Consider the following 20,411-nt stretch of genomic DNA (forward strand, 5'->3'; position numbering starts at 1 on the left):
TTAGTTATTAAATGAAAGCACATAACCACTTAACCATTTTAACCAAGCTCTTGTTGCCCGGCCCTGGTATGTCTGCAGGGTCTTGTGGCCTGGCCCTGTTGTGGCCAGGGCTGCTGCAGCTGGGTGTGGCTGGTCAGTGTCAGAGTAACTGGCAAAAGATGGTTAACTGGTTAACGAGGAGGCATACTGGTAAGTCTCATTCTTCCCGGTATGCTTACCGGCTAACATCCCCGCTGTGTTCAGAGAAAAAAAATCTTTTTTCAATGACAGTACAAATGGGACCATCTGATTAGAAAATCTCTGCTTCCAAACAAAAGCAGGACTTCAAAGAACACACTATCTGGGGGTTCCTGCGTTCTGGAGAGTGACTGCCAATGCATTAAGGGCTGAAACTAATCCCTTTTTATTCCACTACAACCACTTGTTTTAGAGGGAGCAAAGGGTTAACTGGTTAATCGGTTACTAGGGATGTAAAATCCCGGCTAATCATTTAACTGATTAAATGTTAGGTTAGTTTAATAGTTAAGTGGTTAACCCACTAAGTGGGATACTAGGCGGGACCAGCGGGAGCACCCCCTGGCCCGCAGGGATCTCACTCCTAGCTGCCAGCCATGCGGGGCGGGCTGCCTGCTGGTGGCCCTGTGCAGGAGGCTGCTCCTGGGAAACTGGTTACCCGGTAAGCACTGCCTTACCAGCATGCTCACTGGGGTAACCAGGTAACCGGTGCCTGACCTGGCTGGGCCCACTGGTTAACATTTTAAACAGGATTTGACACCCCTATTATGTAGGCCATGGGCTCGTGAAATATTTACCTTGCTAACAAGGAATTACTGGCACCCTGGATTTTAAGGAATAGCCTTAGGTTAAGCGCTGGTCACATCTCCTAAACCAGACGCAGGGCACAGCTAGAATAGCCAAACTGGCTGAATGTCCACATTTACTACGCTATTGAATCATGGGATTGACCTCCCCATTTTCCCATGCTGCAAGGTTACTGTTAATGTTACATATGGAAAAGTAGTTTAGACTCTTTGGGAAATGTTGGATCAGTCTTTTAATTTTATTTTTCTTTTAAGTATCTAACCCAGGTACAACACAGGTACGTTTTGGGGGTCTGACTCTCTTCTCACTTGGCAGTGGGAGAAGTCTCGTGACTTTTGTGAAGTCACTTCTGATTTACCCTGGTGAAAAGGAGAGGAGAACCAGACCTGCTGTTTTCTAAGGGATAAGCTAAAGGATTCCTATGTAGAGTGACAAACTTTTCCCATGAGCTGAGGGTGTCATTTGTGTGGCTCACTCAATCTCTGCCTGTCTAGAAATGAAAGACGAATTTCAGATCCCACACTCAGATTCACGAGCAGCATGTTGTATTTTTGCAACACTGCTGTGTCGACACGGAACATGGCTTTTCATTTAATGACTTGAATTATTCCTTTTTTTAAATCATGGTGGCTGCTTTTCACCAGTGCAGGCAATTTCACTTTATATCATTATTTTAGCAAGAGAGTTTAAATCTCTGGTAGTCATGACTACAGTGAATCTGAATCAGACGTATCTGTCTTCACTCAAAATTCCAGGTGGATCATTTTCAATGTGATTTTCTAGTATTATTTCTGGGTTGTTGTTATTTGTACCTAGGGTTCCAGCCTGATAGAAAAGAGTGAACTGATTGATGCTGTTATTTAGTTTTGTAAATTTTGAATAGCCAGTAGGGCACGAAGAGTCTTTGAGCAGTTTATAGTCTTCATAATGGAAAGGAAAACAAACAAACAAACAAACAAATAAATAAATAAGACGGGCATTATTTTGGAGAGGGGTAAAGCGAGGCAGGTGTTTAATGATACTCTATGTCCACTAGAGCAGCAGTTCCCAATCTTTTATATATCGGGGACCGGCAAACCCATTCTCAAACTTTTGGCAGGCTGGTAACATTATATTTCCACATTTGCATACTCATTATGCAAATAATGACTATTCAAGTATGCAAATAAAATGCTACCGGTCTGCCAAAAGTTTGAGAATGGGTTTGCTGGTCCGCGGTATAAAAAAGCCCCAGCCTCCAGATCTCCCATTGCCAGCCTAACCCCTACAGCTCCTCACCCCTCCACTGCCCCCCCCATGCCAGCCACTGACTCCAGAGTCCCCTGCACCCCATTCCACCCCAGTGCCAGTCTCTTGCCCTCAGAGTCCCCTAGTGCCAACCCCTGTGCCCCAAATGGCTCAGTGCCAGCCTCCTGTTTCCAGAGCCCCACTGCACAGGTTCCCTAGGATCCCCCTGTGCCAGCCCCCAGACCCCAACATTTGCCCTGTCCCCAGTGCCAGCCCTGCCCCCAACCCTCCTCACTTCCACCCCCACCCCCAGAGCCCCCCAGTGCCAGTTCCCAAACTTGGATGTCATAGTGCCCCTCAGTGTCAGCCCCTCCCCCCCCCCCGCCTCTTAGAGCCTCCCACCCCCAGAACCCCCCCAGCACTAGCTCTGCCCCCGGAGCCCCGGTGCCTGCCCTGTCCCCCTCACCTAGCCCTGGCACTGCCTCCCAGACACCATCTGAGCACAGAGCCAACAGCACGCTGGGTTCTTGCTGAGTGCCGTGGCAGCTGGGCCCCTGCTGAGCACAGACCATCACATGGCCTCACTGAAGCTCCAGCCGCAGTGCACCCGGTTGCTGGCTGGGCCACTCACCCTGCTACTGCGTGGGGAACCCCAGCGGGAGGGGCTCATTAGCAGCTGGGGGAGTGCCTGGCAGTGCGCCCCGGCCTGGCAGACAGAGGCTGACGGTCTGCCTCCGGTCCGCGGACCGGCGGTTGGGAACCGCTGCACTTTAAAACAGCTTAGAATAGAGGGTGAACTACTACATCATAGAGAGTTGTCATTCCAGCGGCTATTTAGGAAGACGTAACCTAACTGCCCACACTGGAATCTGGCAGGGCACAAGCTGTGCTTATCCATTATTTCCCAGCTGTGTTCAGCTTAGTTCATTCCTGATCGCCTGTCGCGAGTTCTTGCACTTACCTAAGTGAGCGGCTGGGTTGAGAAAGTTGCTGTGATGGGGTGGAGGGCCAAACGGGGTTCCAGCTGGGTGAGCAGCACCTGCCAAGCAAAGCCAAAGGAAACCATTTCCTGAATCACTAAATGAACCACCGTGCTCTTGGCTACAGCCACGGTCGCCTGCTGTGAAATGAATGAGAGCACATGTACAAGGGAGAGGTTATCTCAGTCCCTGGACGCAGCCTGATTCACTCTCTTTTGCAGGTGTTCTCCACCTGGGCCCTGTGACCCTCAAGCAGAGATCAGAAACAGATGCCTGGGGTTGCAGCCATACTGTCCTTCCCATATTGTTAAATAAGGGGTCCTAGCTAGATGGAAGGGGATGCAGAAATCTGCAGTCTAGAAAGCACAGAGACCCCCAAATTGGTCATATTTCTAATATGCAGATATAAGCTACAGCCCTGTGGATGTTTTCCACCATTCAGTGTACACCCGGCATCTCATTGGGGTCCTGCCTTTTCCTGTGGAAAACAGCTACAAGATTCACCAGCGCAATCGTCATTCAAGGTTTTGGCCTCGAGCTCCCTAACGTTTCCTGTAGCACCCACGGCATCGGCCATCCCGTTAGTATTCGATACGCAGAAACCTCTGAGCTCTTGAGTACTCACCAGCGGCAGAGAAGAGAGTTGAGGGGCGGGCCAAGTCATGCGGGTGGTGGATGGCTCCGAAGAGGCTGGGACCAGGTGGCCGGCTCAGGAACTCGGGTTTCAAGCCAAAGTCCAGCTTGTGCGGATCAGACTGCATCTGTTTCTGAAATGGATTTGAAAAGAGACCTTCTAAGTGGGAGCGGTACAAGGCGCCCTCAGAATCACATGGTTCCAGCAACGCTGTCACACCGAACATGGAAAGATGCCTTGCCAGGGAATGGCATTGTAACAGGATGTCAGATACTGGGATCCTGAACAGAGATGCAAAGAGATTCTGGTGATTCTTCTAGATCAGTGTTTCCCGATTTTATTTGGCTATGGAACCCTTTTAAAACACGAAAGAATTTTGCGGAACCCCTAATAATAGTCTAATATATGGAGGTGAAAAAGTAGACCACAAATAAGTAAGGATAATAATAAACAAATGCTAAACAAGGTGATCAGATCAACATTTAATTTAACTGCACATATTTAAAAACAAAAATCACATGTAATGTGTACAATAAATAAAGCTCAAAAACGAATATGCATTATATTGGCAGTTTTCAATGCGAATAATGGTTTTTCTTCTTTTCTTGACTGTAGCTCCTGTGAAAATGACAAAATTTTATCTCTCTCACGGAACCCTTATTTTCCTTTGCGGAACCCTGAGGTTCCGTGGAACACCATTTGGGAAACACTGTTCTAGACAGTCACAACAGCCAGAACCATCGAAGGGCAGAGAGGGGGAATAATTCTCAGGCTCAGGCTGATGTGTTCTTAGGGTACGTCAGTAAAAAAAAATCCCCACAGCTGCAAGCCTCAGAGCTCAAGTCAGTTGACTTGGGGCTTGTCTTCAAGGGCTAAAAATAGCCACACAGGTGTTCAGGCTTGTGCTGGAGCTGGGCTCTGTAACCAAGGCTTCAAGCCGAATCTCCCGCTGCTATTTTTAGTCCTGTGGCACCAGCCCAAACCTGCTGGGTCGGGCGCTGAGGCTTGCTGCCTCCGGGCATTTTTGCTGTGTAGACGTGCCTTCAAAGGCTCCGCCTCAGTGAAGCACTTAAGCAAGTGCTGCTTAATTCTCATTGCCTTCCGAGGGATTCCAACGCATGCTTAACTGGGCAAATCAATTAGGCCTAACCTAATAATAGAAACAAAACCCAGGGAAAGAGTTAGATTGGACAATATTCTGCCTATGTTTGTACAAGCCTGAGCTGTTTTATGGATATACCACCAGCTTACAAGTCATCTTGTCAACTTACGTTTTCATAATTACAGGAATCGCACACACTAATGTTAATTTTACAGCGTAAGCCTACAAATTTAATAGTGAATCTCCCAACCCTATTTGCCAAATCCTAGATAAGGGGTGGGCAACATGCAGCCTGAAAGCAAGACATGGTTCAACAGGGTTCACCGCTGGCAGGTCACCAGATGCTTATTTACTTCAGCGCCCACAGGTACGAATGCTTGCACCTCCCGTTAGCCACGGTTTGCCATCCCTAGACAATGGAAGCTGCAGGAAGCAGCATGGGCAGGGCCACCATTTCTCCCAGCTCCCATTGGCAGCAAAATGCTGCCAATAGGAGCTGCAAGCCGCTCTACCTATGGATGCTCAGGTAAATAAAGCATCTGGCGGCCTGCTAATGACAAACCCTAGTTCACCACGTCTAGCCCATAGGGCAGTTCTTCCCCACTCCTGTCTGAGATGAATATCAGTCTTTAACAGTGACCCTAGACAGAAAACACAGGCAGAACTGGGCAAGTTAATGACTGAGGCTACATACAATGAGGTTTAACAGTTATTTCGAGAGAAGGGTTTTCTCTTGAAATAACGCAGCTACACGGGGCGTTTTATTTTGCAATAATGTGATTTCAAAATGGTGGCCAGATGCGATTACGCTAATTAAGCATGGGATATTTAAATCCCACGCTTCATTAGCAATTTTGTTACACTACATTTGCATCCCTATCTCGAGATAGAGAGCAAGTGCAGACATATACACATAGATCTAAGAAGAGACTTCACCATGCCAGGAAGGGGGAGGGGCAAGCTCCAGGTACCTGCAAAGGGGCAGGGCTGGGGACCAGCCTCCCTGATCCAGCCCTTCAGTGCCATCCAGTGCTGCAGAGGTAGCAGCAGTGGTGGAGGCCAGGAGCCCAGGCCCCCTTTTAAATCACTGGCAGCTGACCCTTTGGCCCCTCCCCTCGTTCCCCTTGTCAGCCCTGAACACACGTAATACTGAAGGATGCGGCAGCTCATAAATCAATCCTTTTAGTACTCTGCCAGCTCGGAGTATGGATTTTACAATGATATAAATACGCATATTAAAAAGTTACGATCAAGTTAATGTGCAGGCCTAGTCGCTGGGTTTCAAGTGCTAATAAAGTGTCCGTGTAGATGTCCGAACAAGAAAAGGCTTTTCATATGTTTGGGTCTAATAGCCTGCAAAATATTAAAATGCAAATGATATCTGATTTAAGGGCACATCATTCCAAGATGTACTATTTTAGTGCTCAAATAATTAAAAACTAGTCGTAGAAATGCACACTTGTCAACCAAGGCCCTGCATGCCATATATTTAGCCTATCTTAGAAAAAAAAAAAAACCAAAAATCCAACCACTCATTGATAGATCCCTGAAGATAGCTGCTCAGAACAGCAAAAGCTGGCAGGTACGTTAGCTGCAGCAGTATAAATAGTGCTGCTATAATAATGAAAAACACAAAACACCTCTGAATTGCTCTCCTAAGGGGAACACCACAGATGTACTGAGAACGAGGCAGCATTTACTGAATGGAGGGCTTTAGCCTTACAAGAGCACTGATGAAGAGCTAATGTACTTTATATGGTGCCCCAGACACAGGCAAAGATCCCTGTTTGGGAACATCCTGCAGAATGCATTTCAAGTTAACTCAATGCTTATGGGCCTGATCAAATGCCCACTGAAATCACTGGAAAGATTCCTATTGATTTTAGTGAGTGTCGGGCCAGGCTGCATGGAGGAGTAAGGGAAGTTGATGGGAGCATTTCTCCCGTCAGCCTCCCACTGCGAGGACGGCAATGAAGCTTGGCTTAAGGTATGCCAACTCCCGTTAACTTTTTTACATAGCTGGAATGGCGTACCTTAAGCCGACCTTCCCCCTAATGTGGACCTGGCTGTAAGAACATAACACCACAAGAACGGCCATAAGGGGTCAGACCAAAGGTCCAGCCAGCCCAGTATCCTGTCAGCTGACAATGGCCAATATAAGATGCCCCAGAGGGAGGGATCACAGCATGTAATCCTCACGTGATCCCTCTCCTGTCACCCATTTACAGACAAACAGAGGCCAGGGACACCATTCCTACTAATCCTGGATAATAGCCATTGATGGACCTAACCTCCATGAATCTATCTAGCTCTTTTTTGAACCCTGTTAAAGTCCTAGTCTTCACCACATCCTCTGGCAAGGAGTTCCACAGGTTGTTTGTGCACTGAAGAAAAATTCCCTTTTGTTTGTTTTAAACCTGCTGCTTATTAATTTCATTTGGTGACCCTTTGTTCTTATATTGTGAGAATAAGTAAATAACTTATTCACTTTTTTCACATCAGTCATGATTTTATAGAGCTCTATCATATCCCCCCCTTAGCCTCCTCTTTGCTAAACTGAAAAGTCCAAGTCTTTTTAATCTCTCTTCATAGCCATAACAAGCCATATCAGCACAAGTGTTGTGTTTGATGTTAACATTCTAGGTTGCAAAGCTCAGTTCCATTAACTTCGGGGGGTGGGGAGAGCGGGAAGCAAACTGTGTTTTATGGAAGTGATAAAAAAGAGAAACCAATGAACGTTTTTGGATAACGAGGAGGGCGATTGCTACCAGCAAGTCTGAAAAATAACTTTGAGACTGAACTGAAATAATAAAACACATTTTCTGGCTATGTTTGGAAAGCTAATAGACTCAGCCTCACACAGACAAGCAAAAGCCTCCGCAGTTCTACTCTGCATATTTCAACCTGTGAGTGTAACTGAAGCATTGGATAAAATAAACACCAATGTAAAATAAGCCCGTAGTATGATTTACATATTTGCCAACATGACCTTTTGCTGAGCATCACATCACATCACAGAGGAGTCAAAGGATGTAAAAAAAATGGAAATGATCATTTCATTTTTAGAAAAAAATCCTTTGCCAGACATATAACTCTCTAGGTCTATAATTGCTTTTTTGGTAATGGGAAGATGAATGAAGATCGCTGGCAGGGGAAACATAAGGAAGCAAAGAGGAGAGATCTGTCTACCACAGCAAATTAACCTGTCAACATTGCTTAAAAGGGTTGTTTTTAAACTTTATTAGCTCCAGGTCTTACTAACTCTTTACCATCTCCATATACCATATAGATCTGGCTTGTTATGCTCAGGGTTTCCAATATGATAGGAACACCATGTTTATTTTGCTACACGTTCTGGACAGTAAGTTTCGAACAGAGAATCAACGCAGCCTACTGTTCCATCTGCAGATGAAACTATTCACAGCAGAGAGTCTCTATAACTTAATGACTATTAATTACCTGCAGGGATTTATTAATTATTTGGGTTTCCATTATGAATATAATGGAAATATCTTTAAAGTAAAAAATTTATAACAAATCACACACACACACGGGTCATATACAACCGCCACTGAGCTCTTCTCAGTCACCCATTCGCCCTGAAAGTTTATATTCTAGGGTGCGCCTACACTGCACCGTTATTTCGAGATAACTAGCATTATTTCGAAATAACAATGCGAGTGTCTACACAGCCATTCCGTTATTTCAAAATAATTTCAAAATAATGGACAGCTTGTTCCAAAATCTATGAGAAATAACACCTCTTCTGAAACAGCTATTTAGAAATAAGGCATGTATAGACGCACCACTGCTGCTATTTCAAAATAGTTCCCCACCAGGGCCATTCTAAGTTATTCCCCCCCAGTGCCTCCTGGGGCTCTAAATCGAGATAGCGTGGCTACATTAGGGAAGCCTGCTTCAGACTCATTTTGAGGCTCCCCTGCAGTGTAGACGTGCTATTTCGAAATAAGCTATGTCGGAATAACTATACCGGAATAGCTTATTTCGAAATAAGCCTGCAGCGTAGACGTACCCATAGTGACCCTGGCCACAGGCATTTCCCAAGCGATTGCTTCCAGGATCTTACAGGTCAGTTAAGCCACCAATGTGAAATAGAAATAGGAGACTAAAATGTTTCCGTGCTCCCCACAGCTCGCGATGAGTGGTGAATCCTTTCCACCCCAGATGTGCACACCCCACAGGGGTTCGACTGCCAAAGGGACTGACCTTGACTTTTTGTTGATGATGGTATATCTGCCAAGCGATGTGAACATGCATCGCGCACCACTTTCCTGGTTTCTGGGGAAACAAAGAAGTGACATTAGCTCAAGAACCCTCAGAGACACACGACACTTTGCTGTGGTTATAGGTTACAAGCTTCACTGATTAAGCCGCCTCCTTAAGCTTATAGTAAGGACTCCCTAAAAGTTAGTCACAAATGAGAAGAAACCCTGAGGGCCATTGCTCTGCAGCAGCCAGAGTCAAGGGGCTGTTAGGGTGCTGCGTATGGCTCCCAGGTGCCGTGCCAGGTTAGATTTTGATTAGGGGATTATCTCCCCACTGGAGATAGCCAGGCATTCGCTCTCGACTCCTGTCACCTGCACGAGGAGGGTCACAGATGCAGGGGACAGGAGTGGCGAAAGGGGGCAACTGGGGCCTGAGGGCTCCTGAGAGCAGCAGCAGCAGCAGATGGAGTCCCAGGCCACTTTAAATTGCTGCCGGAGCACCATGCAGCTTGCTCCAGGTGGCTCTGGGGGCTAGAGAATGGCAGATCAAAAGGGTTGTAAGGAGTCTCGGCTTCCTTTGCAAAGTGGAGGTGAGATTCTGCCCCTAGATTAGGGCTTCATTTAGCCTTCCAGAAATACTAGAATTACTTCCAATCTTGGTTTTATCAACTTGAACAACCTTTTGATGTCAGCTAGCGCTATGCAGGGGGCTGAGAATGCTGCTTACCTCCGCTGAAATCAGCGATGCGGAATTGCTAACCCACACCAGTTAATTTGCACAACTAGCGCACTTCACAAGGCTACATCAAGAGTCATGATTCTAAAACCTCAGCTTTACCAGCAAAGAGGTGAAAAGAAATAGCTTTTTTTTAAAATCAGCCCAGTGCTTAAAATGATTTTGACTCCCTCCTTAGTCAACTTTGTCTTTGTGTCCTTTCATAGCTTATTTTCAGCTGTGGGATATTTGCCAATCAACTCGCCCTTGTTGTGTGAGTGAAGTCCTACTTAACCTCACCTTCTGAGTCTGTCCTCTAAACCGTATTTCAGATTGTTACTAAAACACATGCTGTAGAACACCTGAGAGCTATTTGTTTGTCTGCTAAGAGTTCAGGAAGTCTCCTCTTTAAAAGACACATCTGGGATTCCCAAACACTCCTAATTAAGAGTATATACTCCACATCTAATATCTATTCAGATATAAAAATGGTCACAAGGATGAGGGGAATTCTTCAAGCCACATGTGACTTAAAAGCTGTCTACTTGGTAGTATTCTTACAAGCCTGTACTTCACGGGTAGCATAACATGGCAAATAGCCCTATATTCTGTGCTGAGGTGATTTTAGAGCTTTTTATAGAGCAAGCAATTATTTAAAAAAAAAAAAAAAACCCTCCCAACTTTCTGCACATAAAAAAAGGCATCATTAATGCTTTGAGATATCCTTTTAATTTTTGGCTTTCCAGGTCTCATCCAAAGTGTCTGTCTAAATTTAACTGTAAGCTTCTTGGGATAGGACAGTTGTCTTAGTCCAAATATGGTACAGCACTGAATAAGACTGATACTGCAAAATAGATCATAAAAGGCTAATTGCAGCGTTCTTTTCTCAGGCGAAAAAACAGTGGAGTTTCGTCTGGCTAGTACAGCAAGATTTGGCTCAATAAACCTTGTGATCCAGAAAGACAGAAAGCTTGTCATATTTAACCTCCTGAATTCATCATGTTTGCAGGTCATGGACGAAGCACAAACAACTTCAAACCCATGCATATTTCACTTGAGCGACCACAAGATACAGGTACAGAGGGACCTACCACGCTGTTTAACAAACATGCCACAAAATGTTCCTGCTGTAACAGGGCACTCCTTCCTAATTAGTCTCCTTTTTTAACCCACTGGGAAGAGTGTATCAGAGGAAGGTTCCTTACCCTCAACATGGGCCTGAACGGATCTGTCAACTGTGAAGAAAAAATGACAACTTGGTTACATGCCTGTCACTCAAACAATTGCTCTAATTAACAAATTTGTGTTGCTTCATTAGGAGATAAAATTAAAACGTTATAATTTTACTTTCAAATGAAGTCCTTTTGGAGAATAATTAGCCCTTTTCCTCGGTATTAGAGCCAATCTTTTCCTCCCTCCCCCGTGACTGTTGTACTTAAGTGTTGACAAGCAACTAAACAAGTCTTATGAAGAGTGTTCTGCCCTCCAGCACTATTATTAATTTGTTTATTTAACACTATAAAAATGGAAACTTTGCTATTCTGGAGAAAACACGGCCATGGCCTTGGGGCAAATTTCTGTTCATATTATTTCTAAAGGGGCTGAGTAGGGTGGTGTTTGGGAAGGGGATTTGGCCACCTTTCTGCAGACCTGCTGGAAAGGATTGGGTTGGAACTGGCTGGCATGGTACTTTGAAAGTGCCACCACAAACCAGCAGCTGTGTCCATTCAGTGAGTATGGTTTTTTAAAAAGGGCATCTGGCGCTCTACGTATACAATTCGAGTAGACAATACAGACTGGCATGGACCGGTTGTCGATGGTTTCTCTGCAACGGATCAGCTTTGACTTAAAAGAGAGATTTTCACACTGGAACAAATGTGGATAAAGAATGTTTACACAATATGCATTTTTTTTTTTTTTTTTTTGGCCGAATATTTTCTGTCCTCCTCCTCCTCTGCTCATACATCAGCTGTTTAGGTTTTGACTAGTTTCAATATTTCACAATGAAAATACAAAATCAATTTATTAGTTATTTCTGGTATGTTTGGATACCCCTCTTAAAATGGAGTGTTAAAAGGGAAGAGTGGTTTACGGATATAAGAAGATGCTTTGCAGGAAGCAGTGACTGCATAATATAGTATCTTGGAACAATCAAAACTACGCTACAAGCTGAAAGGAAGGATACAGCTAAATGACTTAATGGAAGATTCTCTCATTATCTTTTCAAGTACACAGAATTCACAGAGACCAAAAAGCATACTTTCTTTTGGTACAAAGCCAAAGTGCAGCAACAGCTCAGTTGGGACCCAGCATAACTCATAGCTCAACTGGGATCCAGTGTAACTCATCAATCAACAATTGCAAATTGCCTTGCAACACATAAAAGCCCAGCCATCTATAGCAGCATGGGTTGTTTTGGTTTTTTTCCGTTGCTTTCAAACTGCGAGTTTTGCTTAAAAACCGACAGAATGATGTAACTGAGGCTATTTCTACATTACAGGCTTCTTGTGCAAGAAGTTTTTTGGGGAAGAGATCTTCCGCAAAACCTTCTTGCGCAAGAGCGCGACCACACTGCAAAAGCACATTGAAAAAGCGGCGTGCTTTTGTGCAAGAAAGCGTCCACACTGCATGGATGCTCTCTCAAAAGAAAGCTCTGATAGCTATCCACAGAATAGCCACCAGGGCAACTGTGCTTTTTCCTCTTTCCTGTTTTTGCGCAAAAAAGCTCTGTTGCCCTTTCCACACACCTTTTTGCACAATAACTCTTGCGCAAAAAGGAGTTATTCCTCATAGAAAGAGGAATAACCATTGTGCAAAAACCCCTCTGTTCTTTTGGTTTTTTTGCACAAAAACGTGCTTGAGGTGTGGATGATCTGCAAGTTTTTGAGCAAAAATAGCTGTTTTTTGTGCAAAAACTCTGTAGTGTAGACATAGCCTGATAGTAAGCAACATGTGTACATAAATTCCTAGCCTTCCTTTGGCCGTTCAACACCAGGGTTAATTTGGCTGCAAAATGGAAAAATACCGACAGCTAAGCAGTTAAGGCTAAAATAAATAAATAATGGGTGCAATTTGGACTTAAAAATGCAAGTGCGCCAAATGATAAGTGCACCAGTATTTCATCAGCCTAATCAGTAGTACAGTAAATATGGGAATACACGTCACTATCGAGCATTGCAGAAGAATTGCAGCCTATCAGCATCAATCCTATGGATGTTTATAAACCATATGATAGATTTTGGACTTTGATCCTTTTACTTCTGAGGTGGGAGGATGTCACAGAAAAGGGCTTTTCCATTGCATGGTCTATGCTTTGTGATGATGATTAAAGGCCAGGCCTTTCAATTGCTTTGAGCCTGATCCGGCACCCATTGATGTCAATGGTATAATTCCCACTGCCTTTAATGGTGCAGGATGAAGCATTTCTAGCACCTTGTCTACACGTATGGCAGTGCGTAGTATATAGGCTCCTGGCTGCCGTGAAAGGCTAGCTGCTTGTCACTGCAGTGTGTAGCTGCATAAGGCCATGAAAGGAAGGGGAGGAAGCAGGGAAAGGTTTGATCCTTCCAACTGCCAGAACCTCTCCCTGCTACAGGGTAAAGCCCCAACAGAAGGAAGACGGTGGGAACAATATGCTTTTAAAAATATCTGTATTGAAGTAGGAGGCCCTGCTCGGGCATGTAAAGAGCAAGGTATGGTACGTTCCCTAGGGTTCAAATGTGTAGTGCACTCTATTCTTCCTACCTAAGCGAGGCATCACTATCTACTCTGCTGTTGATACCTCTCTCGGCTAGGTGAGCAGTGTCTGTACTCCACAAGCTGCTGTAAGTGTAGACCTAACTTAAGACGCTCCTCCAGCTACCATTGACGGTTGTGCCTCAGTGCTGGAGGAATTCTACTGTTCCTTCCCACCCTACAATTCTATCATTCGAAGACGGAGGCTCTTGTACTCCTAATATTTATCTGGATCATTAATTTGAACGGCATTCCGATCTCATCTGGCGTAACACTTCCAACATACCCTTGGGTCTTTCTGCAAGAGGGTATGTGGGACAGTTCCAGGTCTGGCTGCGACATCAATAGGATTGGAAGTCTACAAATGTCACAAGAAAACTATCATTAGAAAACTACCCCGTTTAGAGTTAATACTCCCTAAAGAATAAAGGTGGCATGTTAAAAGGGAAGATTCACATCATGGTTTAGTAAAATATATCATACAGCCTCAATTTTCCAAACTTCATTGTCTGAGGTCTTCTGGCTATTCACAACAGGGTAAATAGACAAAGAACAGAAGAGCAATAGTTACAATGAAAGTTCAGGCCTTAGTTCAAAACTTGATTAGCCACACTTATATAATGTCCGCAGTGGTGTCTGGAGCATCAAGCTTCTATTGTCATGCTCATCAATTTTATCACCTGGAAATAATCCACTGATGGCTGTGGCATCCAGACACTGAAACAAACTAAGGATTCTTACTTCATTGTCAATATACAATTTATCGGTAATTTTTTTTAGTTGTTCCAATGATTTAAACACCACTAAAATGATTGGTTAACACACAGCTATCAAAAAATGGCAACACTTCGTTAAACAAACAAAGAGCCTTGCCCATGGCTTAGATTTAAATATTCAGTCAAATGCATTACTTTGGGGGAAGTACCACCTCTAGGCATTGTAACTTCCCACATTAAAAAAAAGCATAGAAATCAGCTGCAGTACAACTAACAATTAAGCAGCAGAGTTGTTAACAGCCTGATTATCATACATATGAAGAACTCCGCTAATGAACTGCAATCTACATATTCAATCAATAAGCTGGATGGGTCTATTTAAGAAAAAAGAGAGGCTCTTCTCTGTAGATATTTAGGCCCTGATCCAACAAAAGACCATGGGGCTATAGAATCTGATTCTCTTCTTACTCAAGGATACTTCATTAAAGCCAAAAGAATTATACTGGTTCATGACTGGGGCCAGGTCTACACTGGGGGGAGGGATACACAAATCCAGCTACAAGAATAGCGTAGCTGGAGTTGACGTACCTTAAATGGACTTTCTGCAGCAGCCCCACCACAGGAGGTCAATGGAAAAAACTCTCCCATCGACTTCCTTTACTCCTCGCCACCTCACTTGCCATCAGTGTTTGATTTAGCGGGTCCTTAGCAGACCTACTAAATCGAACCCCGGAAGATTGATCTCCAGAGTATAACTATAGACATTGATATAAGTGAGAGGAAAACCAGGGTCCAGGGTTTTCGATGATGGAGGAGAACCAGGTTAATGGTTTTCAGTGGCAGTGGAATTAGCAGATAACAATACATTCAAAAAAAGGAATTTAAAAAAACTTGTTTATTAAATGCCTGAGTTTTCACATTATATTTGAAAATAAGTTTTAGCTAGATTCTGAACTCAGCTACTACAATATAAAGCTGAACTCAGTTAAATTATTACCCATTTCAATTACACTATGGCTATTAGCCAGGATGGGTAGGAACGATGTCCCTAGCCTCTGCTTCTCTGGAGGTGGGTGACAGGGAAGAGATCATGTGAGGATTATCTGTTGTGATCCCTGCCTCTGGGGCATCTGGTATTGGCCACTGTCAGCAGACGGGATACTGGGCTGGATGGACCGTTGGTCTAACCCAGGATGGCTGTTCGTATGTTCTACCAATGTAAAACTGGAGTTACCCAGCTCTCATCTGTGGAATTACTCTTCAGTTACATTAATGTAACTGATATTTCAATCTGATCCAAACCCTAAATCTGAGCCAAATGTGAATGAATGCACAGGTAATTCTGATTTTTACCTTGGGCTGAAATGCTCCTTGTAGTGAGCCAAAAGGACCAGTGGGAGGAATCATTGGAGGAATACCTGATACAGCTGGAGGATAGGAGTGAAACAGCTGTAATCAAAAGATAAAAAAAAACATAAGTAGATGGAAAGAGAGAAAGAAAGAGAGAAAGAAAGAGAGAAAGAAAGAGAGAAAGAAAGAAAGAAAGAAAGAAAGAAAGAAAGAAAGAAAGAAAGAAAGAAAGAAAGAAAGAAAGAAAGAAAGAAAGAAAGAAAGAAAGAAAGAAAGAAAGAAAGAAAGAAAGAAAGAAAGAAAGGAGCATTCCTGTATAACAAGACACAGAGAAAATTGAAAAGCACTGAAGACGTGATCTGTGTGCAACAATGTTAGTTAAAGCAGTCAATGAAATGTTCACAAATGTCATGAATGTTTACTTTAGAACTTAAAAGTAGTTTATACATCCAATAGTCAGCAAGCTATTCCCTGGGTGAGGACATCATAATATAAAAAGATTTTTTGCAATTGTTAATTTTTAAATTGGATCGAAATAATACATTTTAAACTATATCAAAAAGGAGGGAGGAAGACTAAACCAAATAAGACTAATAGAAAATTACTATTTAATTGAAAAAAAATATCTTCATGAGTTCTAGGATTTTACCCCATTAAAACTCAATTAGTACTTTAGATTTTAATAGTATCTGTAAGAAATGAGAAAATACACACAATTCCTACTTCATTAGCCTGTCTTAGAAGATATCCTGTCACATCTGATATTAGAGAGAATTTGATTTCTCAAAGCCCATCATTTAAACAAGTAGTTGTGGCAGCAAAAAAATTCCAAATTTAGAGTATCAATTTCTAGAGTCCTGAAGCACAGAGAGAGACAAATCCCTAGGGAACATATCCCTGAAATATAGTCAGATGGCGTCAAGGCACCTTCTTATGGGCCTTGAAGCGACAAAATGGGCTCAGTCATAAAAGTTTTTCTTTGTAGTGCTCAAATACAAACTGAAAACAAACCAGGATCAACCCTAACCATCTATTTCATCTTGCATTTGTGGTCAGACTGGACACACCAAGGAACAGTTCCTCGCATATTCAGTTCCACTAAAGTCAATGAGTCTACTTGGGCGGCTGCCTATTATAGGAATCAGGGGATGACAGCGTGATCTAATTGTACATCTTCACTGAAGAGTTACCCTGGCATCTTACCTGGGTGTTGCTCCTAATCACTTTCATGGCCACATGTGAAAAAACGCCGATTTGGTGGTGCTTTAAACCCAGACTAGAGGGCACATACATCATGTATGTCTATTAAAAATCCACTTCCTAACAGAGTTCTTCTAAGATAAAGCCTTGTGCATGCTACTTTTAAGATCAAAATAAATGCTGAGTTCCATGAGTTAATGGCTAATTGAACAGAAGTGGGACTGGGCAAAATAAAAGATTGGACCTGCAGAACGGGCCTACACTGAGTAAGACACCTTCCCATGCAAACCAAATATTTCAAAAGTTTTGGCCAATTTATTTAATCTAATATACCTTTGTACATGAAGAGACACTTTTTTTCTGAGTTCCTTTCCTCTCCCCCCTCATTATCTTCTTGCAAGGTCAGTTAATCATATTATAGTGACTGAGATTTGACAAATGATTTCAATATTGTATCTGTTCCCAAACGTTTATTATCTAAACATGTGGTATGAAGTTTCCTTCTTTCATAACACATTTCCACCGTCGCTTTTAACTCTGTTTTATTTGAGTCCACTTTTTTTGATGCTGCAGAAAACATTTCCAGATTAGCTAATCTTCAACTGAAGGCATTTGAAAAGTCATTATTAGAGACAAGTGTCCTCCTTTACTTCTAATGCCTAAAATGTGTTTTAAATATGTTAGGCTATGTCTAGACTACACTCTATTTTTGAAAGAGGATATGCAAATTCCCCGGAAATTTGCATATCTTCTTCCGATGTCACTTTCGAAAGCAGGTCTTTCGAAAGTGAAAGTAGTAGTAGAATTATTATAAAATACAGATGATATTTCTCAATTATCAATTAATCAATCAAACCAGGTCGGCTTTTATAAATAACTTTCCATCCTCAGTGTTTCCTTTTGCCCTTCAATATCATCTATTTGCGCACACTTTTCCTCTTTAGCGTTCCTCATTAGAAAATTCAGTGGCCACTTGTGCAGTGAAATTAAATTCCCCTGAAGTGCACTCTAACCATAATGCAAATCTTAGTGGCTGTTTCTCTAATACTGACCTAACATCAACAGTTAAGGATAATTTCTTACTGGTGTAAAGACCTGAAACAGAGAGTGATACTATAACCAAGGAGGTCAAGAAAGGAGAAACAAATTATTTGAGCCTCTGCACCAGACCACATTACATTCCTTCCCTGTGCATTTCCAGTTCTACTATAGATTGGATTCAACTCCAAAAAGGGCCTCACATTTGTTCTGCTTCCGTGATCGTTTATATGGTCAAGGATTCTTCTTTGGCTTTAAGACAACTGCCAGATTTTCTTGAGCTTAGTCTAATTCTCAGGGCAGACCTACACTAAAAACTTCTGCTGGTACAGTCGGGATGCGATTTTTTAAAAGACATTTCCATAGTGCCAAAATACCAAATGTAACTGCAGTTATAGGAACCTAAAGTGCTTTTGGGGTATAGCTTTTATCGCTTGGGGAATAGGTACAAGCTACATCTCTTGTGCTAGTATAAGTTACATCTATACTAGTAGAATTTCCCAGTATACACCAGCAAGCATTTTTTCTACTGTAGACTAGGTCTTAGCTGAAATAAGAATATGAATCCAGTGACAATATGTGACAAAATGCCTGACTACTCCTAAGGCTAAAAAACTTAACAGACTTCACAGAGCATCAATCAGAAAGGGCAATGATTTCTAAGACTATGTCTACACCAGTGTTCCCTGTAAGCTGGGCACTTGGGCGGCTGCCCAAGAGAGATTCAGGTACCGCCCAGCTGATTAACAGAGCGCCCACAGCTGGTAGCATGTTTGTACTGGTGGTGCATATCTGCATATGATTTGGTGCATCCACAGATGGAAAAAAATTAAAGGGAACACAGGGCTAAACTAGCACTTTTGTTGGTAAAACTTTTGTTGGTCAAGGTGTGAAAAAACACCCCTTTGACTGACATAAGTGCCAGGGTAAACAGCAATATATCGGTGAGAGAGGCTTGGTGCAGATGGTTTCATTCTACCAGCAGGAAAGCTGTCTCCTGCAGAAGAGAGTGGCAAGATGTGAGACCTTACAGCAGAGACCCACCAATTTACACTAGCTAAGGATTTTGCCCCTGCACAAGCAGATTACAACATGACGCCCTTTGTTACATTTAGAAGGAAAACCTCGTGATTTAGTTTGGTAGGATTTGTAGTAACTGCAGTTTTCATAAGAGAACACACCATCATCAGTTTGAAAAAGCTTATATGGATGATTACTCACTCAGTGATTTCCTGTATTCATCATTGGCTTTTGTTCTTTATTTGCTTAATGCACATTTATCTATTTCTCCAGTTCTGCATTCTTGCTTGAATCAACATGCCGCACTGACAACGTGTCTTATAAACTGATGTAAAACCTAATGACTAAGGAAGGAAGCCCTGATTCAAGCAAAACATTCAAGCTTGTGAGTGATTTCACTCATGTGAGTAAACTGTTCCCATGCATGCATGTTTGCACAATTGCACAATTTCATATACAGGCCTTGATCCTGCAAAACATGTATATATGGGCTTAGAATTACACAGATGAGAGTTTTATGGAAGGTCAGAGGGAGTATTCAGAGACTCAAAGTTAAGTACGTGAGTAATTTTTTTCAGCATCTGGACCTAAACAGGTTCCAGAGTGAGCAAAACAAACAAAAAAAACCCCAATCATCTCATTTTTCTTGCCCAGTTCCACTTCTAAACAGAGCCAACACAAAAAGCCAAGTGCTTTACAAATTTCTGAATAATATTGATGCAGTACTCGTTCTCTAATCAAAACATCATCAGAGACTTAGAAAGTATCTCTACAGCCAATCAAGTACTTGTTTTGTCCCCCAAAATGATGAAGCTTCTTACAATGGGAAAGAGCAACCTACATTTCAGCAGGAAATGAATCAATGATACAACTGTGAAAACAAAAAGCTTGAAAATTAAGTGAAATCTATTGATTTATAATATATTTTGATTTATAACACATCGGTTATTACATTACAATGTTTTTATCCTGCAGCTCTTAACCACAGGGCTACATTTTCATTACCGTCATAAAATAGAGCTTTCAAAATATAACAAGCCCAGTGGAACGGTATGACTTTTGAAATCTGAAGCACACAGAAGATGAGGATTCAGTTTTTATATAGTGAAATAAAATATATTAGTAAATCTATTGGATTATCTAACCCTGAAGGGTATGTAGGGTGGTTTGTCATTTCATTACACATTTCTTAGGAAGAAATTCAGGCTAATGGCTTATGACACAACTGAAAAACGGTGATGAAATTACTGGTGCATCCTGCTTTATGGGGCACACAGCTCTCCTGCCTCATCTTCACATCCAGTTTGCCTTTAAATGGTTTATATGCAAAAGATCTTTTGATTAAAAAAGATGAGACTGCACCTTTATCAGAAACAAGCACCACAAATGCAAGCCTTTAAAAGCAAAAGCTAAAGTGACTAAGAATGATAATGATCATTTCTGGAGTGATGATTAAGGACAGACTGAAATTTCCTCTTGCTACTGAGTGGCAAACCCAGCCCAGTATGGAAAAGCAATTAAGTCAGTTTTTAAACACAGTAATAAAACTCACACTGTGACGGTAGAAGGGGTCAACTTTTGTTGGATATTTGTCAAACTGCAAAGGGATCAAAGCACAAACTAGTTACTTTGTATTTCCTTGTTCA

General features: G+C 42.5%; 1 protein-coding gene across 9 annotated transcripts in view; it reads right to left on the bottom strand.

The window, feature by feature from the left end:
• AUTS2 (activator of transcription and developmental regulator AUTS2) overlaps positions 1 to 20,411 on the bottom strand; it is a 1,132,674-nt gene that overhangs the window by 9,910 nt on the left and 1,102,353 nt on the right. For 7 of the 9 annotated variants that reach the window (XM_075904276.1, XM_075904277.1, XM_075904281.1 and 4 more), the window contains 7 exons: positions 20,318 to 20,362; positions 15,511 to 15,606; positions 13,728 to 13,799; positions 10,912 to 10,941; positions 8,993 to 9,064; positions 3,655 to 3,796; positions 3,011 to 3,088 (listed from right to left, as the gene is read on the bottom strand). In XM_075904276.1, coding sequence (XP_075760391.1) covers positions 3,011 to 3,088; positions 3,655 to 3,796; positions 8,993 to 9,064; positions 10,912 to 10,941; positions 13,728 to 13,799; positions 15,511 to 15,606; positions 20,318 to 20,362 — 535 coding nt within the window. The remainder of the gene's footprint in view (positions 1 to 3,010; positions 3,089 to 3,654; positions 3,797 to 8,992; positions 9,065 to 10,911; positions 10,942 to 13,727; positions 13,800 to 15,510; positions 15,607 to 20,317; positions 20,363 to 20,411) is intronic. The other 2 variants (XM_075904280.1, XM_075904279.1) reach the window with 1 other exon arrangement.

The sequence above is a fragment of the Pelodiscus sinensis genome, chromosome 21 (assembly GCF_049634645.1).
Source record: "Pelodiscus sinensis isolate JC-2024 chromosome 21, ASM4963464v1, whole genome shotgun sequence".
NCBI classification, from domain to species: domain Eukaryota; kingdom Metazoa; phylum Chordata; order Testudines; family Trionychidae; genus Pelodiscus; species Pelodiscus sinensis.